The sequence below is a fragment of the Cygnus olor genome, chromosome 21 (genome assembly GCF_009769625.2).
Source record: "Cygnus olor isolate bCygOlo1 chromosome 21, bCygOlo1.pri.v2, whole genome shotgun sequence".
NCBI classification, from domain to species: domain Eukaryota; kingdom Metazoa; phylum Chordata; class Aves; order Anseriformes; family Anatidae; genus Cygnus; species Cygnus olor.
Window position 1 is genome coordinate 8,193,433 of NC_049189.1, and position 10,959 is coordinate 8,204,391.

The following is a 10,959-nucleotide window of genomic DNA, read 5'->3' on the forward strand; positions in this document are numbered from 1 at the left end:
CTTCCCCAAAATAGCCTAGATCTTTGTCACAGTCCTTCCTGCAGCCAGTTCATGGTTTCCAGCGCTCCAGCTCCTACATGGACTGACCAGCTCCCGTCACCAGCAGAAGTTCAGCACACTTCCCTTTGCAAACCGCTGCCGAACCCAGAGGATTGTCTCATCTCTGCATCTCCGAGCGGTGAGAGGCAGCTGGGTATTTCTGGAAAAATAGTTTTCCATTTCTTAGAAAATCTGATTCTTCCCCCATGAAAGGACCTAAGTTTTTAAGGGATGATTCCACGTTATATTAAGGCTTGGCGCTACCTTTAGCCTCCCTCCTGCCCCAGGAGTCAACGCCACTGGCAGCACTGTTGCAACAACGCTGGTCTTGCTTCATGTAGGTTAGGGAACAGGAGAACTCTGCATGGCTTTTTTGGGAAGTCAGAGGCCAAGCACCAACCTGCAGCGCACCCACTGCCAACTTTTGCTCATTGCTCAGAGCAAACCCACCCCAAGCAGCCCACGTCCGCTCCGTGCCATGTCAGGAGGCAGAGGACGAGCTCGTGTGACCACCTGGTGCGCCGTCACAGGGCCACGGGGTGCTGCGAGCGGGAAGCGGGTACGTGGTGGCTCCTCCCGAGGCGATTTGGGTGCTCTGAGTCACGGCCGTGTCTGAGCTGCTGCTTGTGCCAGCGCAGGGAAGTGCACCGAGGGGCTGCTCCTGCACAGAGCTGTGCCACTGCGTTCTCCAGGCAGCGTGGCATGAAAAGACAGGGACATTTCTGCTGTCCCCACTGAAGAAAACAGGGCCAATGGCTTATAGCCCCAAGCAAAGGACACGCACAGGCTGCTGGACCACAATGAACCCCACAAAGAGATCAGCAGGAGGGAAAAAACACACAGACTGCAACGCAGCTGGTCTGCCCTGCTCCAAGCCCTGCCTGCTCCAAGTAGCACAGGTCCCCTCACCTCCTGACCCTCATATCCTCGTCCCTCATCCTCGTCCCGGCGCGTTTAGCTCTTTGCTTGGGCACGTCTCCAGCCTGCCTCCCGGCCATGCGATGTGCCCGGGCGGCCTAAACCGTACAGCCGGGGAGCTGGGTTTTGCACAGGGTGCCCAGAGAGAGCGCTGAGTCCCCGCTGAGCTCCCACGTCTCGGGGAGGCAACAAGACGGAGCAAGCCCTGGGATCTCCGGGGTGGAGCCAGCCCTATGGCGAGGGTGGCGAAAGGCTGCGACTTGCAGGAGCTGATCAGGAGGCGTCTTCTATTTGGAAAGACACATACAGAGGAGAGGTACGATGAAATAGCGAATGAACTACAAAGCAAACCGAAGAGAATGAGCAAAATAGCTATTTCATATGTTTGCTCACTAGCTGAGTCTTGACACTGCGTCCCTGTCATGCCAGGCCCTGAAGACACCGCATTTCAGAGCGGTGACAGCAGTTTGTGTCACCTGGGCCATTTTATAGCTGGCTCCAGAGGCGGAAGGCAGGGAAGGGCCAGGCTTCCCGCAGAAAAGCGCCAGCTAGTCCTTCCGTGGGAAGATGCGCTGTGTGTCCGCTGCCAGCACTCGTTTCTGAGCCGAGGAGCAAAATCTGGTTGCATCATTTCCCAGAGCACCTGGCCTGCCCCAAATCCAGCTAACCTGAAATCTGCAGGAATTCAGACCACAAACATTTCGGGGCAGAGGTGCAGGCCACGGACACATTCTCCGCGCCCCCTCTCCCAGGATGGACATTCCCAGGACCTCACACCAATTGTGCAGCACAGGGAGGGGTGCTGGGACACTGCCCTGAAAAAACGGCAGAGACATGAATATTGCAGGGGGCTGGAAGGTACCAGCAGGGTGTGAGGGGCACAGCACACTGTTGTTAACACTCGTCTGTGACCCTGCAGGTTTTCTAAAACACAGATCCACGTGGAGATGCCCTGAGAGATGGTCTGTTTAAACCTACTTACCTACCAAATGAAAAATAAAGCTTTGTACCGTCACAGCAAGCAGCTCTGCTCCAGCACAAACAGCCTGCATTGAAAAATGCCACGCTAGGAACTTGCCTGCTTGCTAGCGCTGGACAGCACAGCGTGCGCGGAGCTGTACGCGATACGCAACGCGCCTATCCACCTCTGAGTTACCATGCATTTATCTGCTGTGTTTACTTCTCTCCTGCAAATTGCTATAAAACACAAACAAACAATTTGAAAGCAAGCTCTCCCTAATCACTGCGTGGTGGACGGACCTGTTCGGGAAGTGGTGATCAAACTCCAGCTCTTCACATGTGAAGCATCCACAAAGCAGCTCCCTGACATACCCGGGCAGCGAGAAGGGCTGGAGCCAGGAGCACCAGGAAGGAGACAAGCAGTAAGGTTAAAAAGAATTAACCAAACACAACAACGCTCCTGCAGAGCATTCATCTCGGGGGGTTCCAGCGAGAAGCTTTCCCCCTCGGCCCCTCTGCACCCTAAAACCAGGCGGGTGCCAGGATGAATGGCCGAAGCCTCGGGCGGAGGACTCATGCAGCACCCAGTGCCCTGCAAACGCCTCGACTCTCAGCCCGGGGCTATTTATAGACATTCCTGTAGCCAAAATAAGTGCTGTCGGCATCCAGAAGGCATCCCTGCGATCCACCAAGAGCGTCTGTCAGCTTGAGACCACTCCGCAGCCCAACGCATCCGCTGGTGTTGCAACAGCGTGGAGCAAAACCTGCTGCGGCAAACCAGTTACCGAAGCTCCTCCTGAGCCCAAGTACTCAAGGTTGGCAAGTTAAACACACTCGAGAAGAAAGCAGAGCAGAAGGGTGTTTGTCCAAAGGGGAAAGAAAGCTTATTTGAGTGGAGGGGAATAAAGGAAGAGCTCGTGCTGCACCTCGTCCCATTGAGGAGAGGGTGGATTTAATTACTGTTTATTAATCAAGAGTTGATTGTAAATGGCATGTTTTTTGTAGTAATACGCCACACCCCATGCTGGCACACACAAGAAAGGATGTTCCTTGCACAGTTTTATAGCCTACTAATTGCATCAGCTCTCCAGGCCCATTTGCAGTGTTCTCGTAGCGCAAGGAGAGATGCCAAAAACCCCACTGGTCAGGTCCTCCCCTCTCCATCCCTGCTTTGCACTGGTTACCCCAACAAAAGGAGGGATCGTCGGTGTTCATCAGGCTGAGGAATAGCTTTGATGCGCTGGTAGCTGTTTCAAATGGAATGTTCTTAAAGATGCTGTCACCTCCCGGAACACTACAGGAAGATACTGTGGAGATACGTGCAGACCAGCTGGGCTTCAAGGAAACAGCCAGGTCCTTCACGAGTCCTGACAAGGACTTGCTTCTTGATGCAGGGCTGCAGAACCATCCAGGTAACGCGCTCAACCCCGAGGTCCACGCGGAAGGAGACCCGCAGCACCCAAACCAAGCTATCAGCACTGCCCCTCGGGCCACGTTTCCAGGAATGGCTGTGAGAACAACACCCACTCACGCCTCGCAGCCTCCGTGTTATGCTGAGGCCACAAAATTGCTCTGGCTTTTGATTATCCTCCTCTTGAGAATGTCATCAGCAAGATCGAAGGAGTCTTCCTTGAGTCCTCGTTTCCTGGGATTTCTGGCATTTAGATCAAAACGTCCTTACCTCCTGTGTCTGCAGGTAACCCCCATGCAGGGACCAGCACCGCTCTCCTGAATAAACCGAGTGAGCCGAGCTGCGGCCGCCACACTGGAGCCCATTCTCCAAACCGAATCGTTCTCGTGGTGGTGCTCTGAAATCTCTCCAGCACTCCCACGACCTGGCTGAAATCCAGACTCCGGACCCGCCTGCACTATTCACGGCTGGCCACAGTCCAGCCGAGCCTTCACCTCCCCTTCACACATCTGGCCTGCAGATACTTCACTAGCAGCTTTCCAGCACCAAGCTCGTTTCCCTTGTTCTGCTTGGCATTTCCCTGGCAAGACAAACACTGAAGAAGAAAAGCAAACAGCCCCATCGGGAAACCCCTTGCATTCCTCCAGCTCAGCTCCTACCCCAGCCACTGTACTCGCTGTATGGGAAAGGCGAGGGACGCTTCAAAGCCCCACTTTCCCAGCCACAGCACAAGGACTGGCAAGGGGTTTTCCCCATTTGCGAGGAAGCAAAACAAAAGGAACACCACAAAGCAGCAAGCAGACAGCCAAAACGTAACACAGATTGCTGCAGCCTTCTTTCTGCCTCCATTCCTGTTCTCTTGCTGCCTTCCCGACCGGCTGGGAAGAGCTCCTCCGGTCTATCAAGGAGGTGGCTTTCTTTGCGGGCAGTGTTTCGGAGATGCAAACCCTTGCAAAATCCGCAAGGCTCAGAACCTCCCCAAGCCTGCTCCCAGCACCTGCACTTCCACCGCACTGCTCAACTGGCTGGGAGCTGGGGCACGTTACCGGACAGCACAGCCCTATGCAGCAAGGGCAAAACCCCGTGGTTTCCCATGAACGCAGCCTGCAACGCTGTCTGGAAATGTGATTAAAAACTTCCGATCAAGGAAGACAGCTCTGGGTCTTGGCGTGAAGTCTGGGGCTTCACCCACAGCAGATCACCCTCAAGAAACAAACCTGGAGCTCCAGCCCCAAGGGAAGAGGCATCAGCAAGGGACAGGACAGACACTTAAGATGGATAAACAGCCAGGCACAGTCGGCACTCTCATGCCTGCTCAGGAGAGTACAGACATCGATGGCAAATGGTAAAGGGGAGGCCAAACTCCTCTGCAACCTCCGTACCACCTACAGAAGTGGGCTGAATTTCAAGGCAGGGATGTTGTCCTGCTGCTCCCTTTACCAATCCAGAAAGAAACCTGTACAACACAACTTAGAGCCCAGAAACTTCAGCTCTGGCAGGATGTCCTGGGGGTTGCACGCGTGACCTGACTCAACATTTCTTACAAAAAGCTTCCAGACCAGCACTGGCCTCAGAGCTCAGCTTCTCACCCTGGACTCAGCACCCCCTGCCTGGGTGCTGGCACTTTCCTGACGAAGCGCATCAGCACCTTGAGGCACCGCCAGTGCTGCTAGAGCAGCCTTAAGAGAAAGCATGCTCGTGATGTGCAGAGACAGAAGCCTGAAAGAGGCAAAGCTGAAACCCACAGGAAGGATGCTTCATGTCTAGAAATACGGAGCTTTGCAACATTTGTCCAGCTGAGCACAACCCAGTAAGACTGTCACCTCCTGGGACACGTACACTTGTCAGCTCCCACACCCCAAAGGCTTTTTCCAGGGCTTTCCTTCGTTTGAGGCTCATTATTTCTGCAGTGGTGAGCAGGGAATGGGCACAGAGCTGGCTAGCAAGGCTGGGGGGAAGCTGCCTGCCAGCGGTGCTTTTTGTCAGACGTGGCCAGCAGAACCTTTGGGACTGCACACAGCTGCCGAGGAACAGGATCCCTGCGTTAGCTGAAGGCGGACGGAAAGGTCACATGCTCGGCACAACAGAAAAACAGATTTCACAGGAGGGAAAAACAAGTCCAGTTGGTAAACACACTAAAACAAGCGAGCACAGGGGGTTTGTGCCCTGTAACGGTGCTGCTCTCCCAGATAGCTGCTGCTTACTCACACTCCAGGCATTCAGCGCTTTGAATCTCCCCCTGCAGACAAAGTCTTCTGGCACCAAGTTGTTTGGGTTACTCCTCTTGGACCAGGGTATCAGAAGTGGGAAAAGCTGGAACCGCTCAGCAGCCGCGTCACGCTCACAGAATTCACGAAATCGGAGGCAGGCTGCCTCAGAGGCATGGCGTGCTGCTCCTTCTACAAAACCCACTGCCAAAACCTGGCCTCCTGAACCAACTTCTCTCCCAGCAAAATGCTTTGTGCTAGCAGGAAAAGAACAAACAGATTTTCCCTCCCCCCCCCCATAAAAAAGGCTATCATAGCCTTGTCCATCAGCAGGTCCTGAGCTGATTTTGAGAAATGCCTCCCCTTGGCATAAAGAGTCAGTTTCAGTACCCACAGAATCCAATCCTCTTACCAGGTTGTTGCCGGCAGTTGTATTATCACCAGGCCTGTGTCCTGTGTCAGGACACATTAGGAATTTTGAGAAAAAAGCCCTGAAATACTCACGGGACCTCACTGCTGCACTGTCAGCCGGACCACAGCAAACAGCTTTGTTTGCTCGCCAAGCAGTGGCAAAGCCCTTAGAGGATGCCCAAAATGCGCAGAGCGTCTGCGCTGCGAGCGTTGAAGCACCTGAGAGATCCTCGTGTATTCGCAGCTCCACAAAATCGTTGCTGGCTTCAGCGAAGGGAGAAGATCCAGCCCCGTCCTTGCACTCTGGCAGCCGGTGAGCCTGGTACAGGTTTGCGAGCAGGAGCGCTGCGCACGTACGGATGTCAATTCCTGCTGCGTGCTCCCAGCAGCAACAGCGGATGTGGCTTGGAGCAAACACAAACAAGCGAGAGGAAATACCCTGACAGAGATAAACCCCTGTGGTCTTACAGCCAGCGAGGTGCCCCTCAACGGGAAGCAGGAGGCAAGCCGCTCTTCAGGCTCTTTCACATCTCCGGAACTGCTACCTCAGTGTCACGGCAGCTTGGCTAAATCAACCCACCCCCCCAAAAGGGGGGGGCGCATCCCCTCTGCGTTTTGGCGAGGGATGCTCCACTCCAGCACTACCTGCTCCTCTCCAGGATGGGGGGACCAAGCCGTGCCCAGCTCTCCCTTCCCTCGCTGCGCAGGAGATGCTGCAGAGCAGAGTTCAGGGAGCCTGGGGGGCTGCAATGGCATTTCACTGGTACGGAGCTGAAAATCAGATGTGGAGACAGGCAGAAATGGCACAGCATTAATTCACTGGCACCCCTGCCTGTGGGGGGAAGTGGAAACTTTCCCGAAGTCATGCATAAACGGAGCAGAGCCAGAGCTTCTGGCAAGAACTCTTGCAACATCGGCAAAAAAAAACACTCCACCTGATTGACATGCACCAAGGATCAGCTGTTTGTGGTAATGTGTCCTTCAAAGCCACAAAGAAAGCCTGAAAAACAGAGAAGAGCCCCAGAATCTTGGATTTTGAGCTCTTTATGAATTTAAGTTTAGCTCCCCGAATTGGCAGCGATGAGCGTTGTTTAAGAACTCTGCATTCTGGCCACCTAACCACAGACAAGGCAGCAACAAGTCTCTCCTTAACCCCCTGCAACGTCCAGGACAGCACGGAAAGCCAAACAAAGAACAAAAAATGTTTACGCTACCAGCTTCGGCGTGGATCAGCTCATCTGTGATAACTCAGAGCTACCAGGAGATGGTTGGCCAAGGATGGGTATGAAGCTGTCAGCATTTCTCGTGTGCTTATCACAGCAAAAGCTCAGCTGCAGCGCTCGCCCCGCTGCTGCCACTCACAGTAACATCTGCTGGAGGAAAACTAGTAGCAGGGCAGACAAGGGTCTGCACCCCTCATGGAGAGGCTGCATGCCAAGGGGTGAATGCACACCCAGCCAAAACTTGACCGTCTGCAGCTTTTGCCTCAATAAAACCCTCACTCGTTAAAGAAAATAAGAGCTAGGCATCAAGTCGCACAATAATTTGTGCTGGAGCACAGCCCTCTCAGCAGGGCAAGGGAGCACTTGGTTGGGAAGGAGAAAAGAAACAGGCACAAGACAGAAGTAATGAGCGCCACAGGGCGACACCGTCCACACAACCAGAGCAAAAAGCATCGCCCTCTGAAGTAATTTATTTCTCCCACGGAGGTCAGAGAGGACAAGCTATAGATGGGGAAATCAAGGCTATCCTCGCACTTCTCCTGGGTGTGTGTTTGAATCGAAGCAGGGACCCGACTCGCCAGTGCTGAGCTCTCCCAGCCCCTCCTGAAGCCTCCTGAGATCTCTCCAGCTAGAGGGACAATTTATGAGTCTCTAAATTTGATGTTCTGCCTCCCTCTTGGCTGCCAAGGCCTGACCTCACACCTCTGCTGTCAAGGGTAGGACTACCCCTGATCTCCGAGGTACGGTGGAAGTGTGTTACCAGGCCCTCGGGTATCACAGAGAGAAACCCACCGGTTTATAATTACCCTCACCGAGGAGGTTTGCACCCCTGTTTTTCTAGCTGATGTTCTAGCCCTCAGATATTTCTACATATTCCCATTCACTGAGGTTTGAGGGATTCACTTGTTTGTGTGGAATTGAAGCACTTTTTCTGCTGTCCATTTGTACAGAATTTACTCGCTGTGCTCTGAAAAAAAACGTCCTCCTGACCTCCCGCTCCTGGAATTCAGAAGCACACCCGGACCTGCTGCAAGCGAAGACTACTACGATGGGGGCACAAGAAACCAGAGCAGCTCTCTGCGGTACGGGCCCTGCCCAGCCCTGTGCTGCTGCTTGCTGCGCTCCCTGTCTGAGGCAGAGGGAAGCTGATGAGCATCTGGACGGTTCTCCTTGTGCTACTCAGAAAAATCATGCTTTCTGCTGCTACTCAAAGGCAGCTATGGAACCAGGTATCTCAGCCTTCGGCGCTGGTTTGCTTTTGTCCCAATTCCACCCAGTCTCGAGGTGGGGTCTCCTTCTAAAACAACTTGACCACTGAGAATCCACAAACTCTTCCTCAGGTCTGAAGCTGAGAGAAGAAAGCCTATTATTTGGCCAAAAAACACTGCAGAAAGGTACACACATCATCGCAAACACTTCCAAACCCTCTGCTCCACAAATCAAACCTGCAACAACAGCAAGAGTAAGGAGTGATCTGCCTACACAGCTAGAAAGCTTTTGAAATCAGAGATAATACTTGGAAAAGTCTCCACACCTCATGACACAACCCCAGCAACCAGGAGTCATTACTCAAGAGGCAGGGAGCAGAGGATGAACGAGATGAGGATCTCCCAACGCACAGCGAGGGTGTGGAGAAGGCGTACCTGCTCCTCTGACCTACTATCTTATTCTTCCCACTAACACAGAGAAAAGAAAGATGTCAGAGAATCAAGGGATGAAGACAGACAGGGAAATGCTGGGAAAAATTAGCAATTCCATTGCTGAAGGGAAGCAGTCTCCCCGAGGAAGCAGAATTGCATCCCAGGGTAAAACACAGGGGTGTGCCAGTGCTGGACTTTTGCCATGTGGTTGAGCTTGGTTTCACCGGGACGGTATTAATAGGTCCATCAGCCTGATGTCTCCTTCGTTTCCCTGAGCTTTCCTACTTGGAACTGAACAGGAAAGCAAACTGGCAGGACTGAAAAATCCAAAAATCCCTCTTCGCTGCTAGACCAAGACAGCAGTTGGCGGAGATCAGTGCAGGTCAAGGCAGAGATGTCTTGGCAGAGCTGTAGACAAGGAGCCTTCCTCGAGTACAATAATAACCAAAAAACCCACCATGTTGATTTTACAGCATTTCCAAACAAGGATCCCGAAGATCTTTCTGGATGTAAATAAATTGTGTCCAACAAATTCTGAGTGGAAACTAGCGTATCCTTATGTACATGGGGAAATTGAGGTAGCAAGGTCAGAGCTGCAGAGTATCATAACAGAGCTTGGAGCCAGATGAACATCCCATCATTTCCAGGTAGATAAGGGATTCACCCTAAAAATGAATGTCCTCTAGAAATTAAGGATGGAAACCAGAGGACAGGCTCACCGACAGCGGAAAAGAGAGAGGATGGGAGAGGTTTGCGCATCCATCCTACATCCAGGAGGTACTGTCAAATCATCCCTTCCTTAATTGTGCTGGAAATTCACTCATGATAGTCTTCTTATAACAAGTTTTCATAGCTGAATCTGTGTCAGGACACGTTGCAGATCACAGAAAAACGCCAATTTCAAAAGGCAGCAGGAACCCAGTAACTGGAGAAATGTCAGCAAGTCCAGAAGGCCTCCTTTCCCCCAGAACTTTCGATGAAAACTGAAACAAGGCTGCCTTCGCTCCCCCCAACGCAGCTTGCGGTTGCTGGCCTTTCTCTAACAAGGCCAGAGCTCACATTTGGGCCAGGAAGGACAAAAAGCAAGGCCCCAGCCCAGAACTTCCCACTCTGGTGACCGCCCCAGACACAGAGGTCCCCGTGAAAAGGAAAACCCCAGCCTGGAATTGGGAGCCCCAGGGGGAACCCCAGCACGTCCCTGACAGCAGGGACACAGAGGAGGTCCCAGGGTAACCCCGGCTGCATCCCTTTAGGGGGTGCAGGAAGAATGACCAAGACCCCCTCTGCCAGGGGACCCCCCAGCCCCACTGACTGGGTTCCTCGGGGGTGTCCTTGGCCCCACAGCACCAGCAAAAAGGACGCCTCCAACCTCAGACTCCCAGCCCGGGGGTCCCTCGGGGCATCCCCACACAGAGGAACCCCTAAACGCATCCCCCCCCCCCGGTCCTGTCACAAAGCGGTGACCCCAGACCCGTGCCTCGGGCGGGGGCGGTCCCGCAGGGATGTCAGAGATGTCCGGGGGGGGGGAGGTGGGACGACCTCCCCCCAGCCCCACGGCGAGGCCCCCCGGCCACAATTTAGCGGAGGGGGGGGGTACCCAGGGCCTCCCCGGCCGGGGAGGGGCCGCCCCACCGCCCACCTTCTTGACGGAGAGGGAGATGTTCTCCAGGATGCGGTCCTTCACCTCCGCCGGCTCCATGGCGCCGGCTCCCGCCGCCCTCCGCCGCCGCGCCCGCCCGGCGGAACCCGAGGGCCGGGTCGCCCGCCGGGCCCGCTCGCCGCCCCGCCGCCCCCCGCCGGCCGGCTCCGTCCTGCCGGCTGCCCCGGCCCGGCCCCGGCCCGGCCCGCCGGCTGCGGGGTGGCGGCCTCCGCCGCTTCAGCGCGCCATGGCCGCGCCGAGGCCCCTCACGGCGAGCGGGGCCGGCGGGGAAGGAGGGAGCGCAGCGGAGCGGGGCCGGGCCGCACTCGTGACGGCGCCGCGCTCCGCCAGGATCTGAGGTCAGGGGGGAGGAGAAGGGCCCGGCCCGCCCCGCAGCCGGCGCCCGCCTCCCGGAGCCCAGCGGTGCCGCCCCCGCCCCAAATGGCGGCCCCGAGGAGAACGGGGCGGGGGGTGGCGGGGGGTGAGGGGAGATGGCACCGGGCGCCGTGAG

At 55.0% G+C, this 10,959-nt stretch overlaps 1 protein-coding gene across 4 annotated transcripts in view; it reads right to left on the bottom strand.

The window, feature by feature from the left end:
• PLEKHM2 (pleckstrin homology and RUN domain containing M2) overlaps positions 1–10,578 on the bottom strand; it is a 31,275-nt gene extending 20,697 nt beyond the window's left edge. For all 4 annotated transcript variants that reach the window (XM_040533788.1, XM_040533787.1, XM_040533786.1 and 1 more), the window contains exon 1: positions 10,449–10,578. In XM_040533788.1, coding sequence (XP_040389722.1) covers positions 10,449–10,508 — 60 coding nt within the window. In that variant the 5' untranslated portion in view covers positions 10,509–10,578. The remainder of the gene's footprint in view (positions 1–10,448) is intronic.
• Positions 10,579–10,959: the final 381 nt, after the last annotated feature.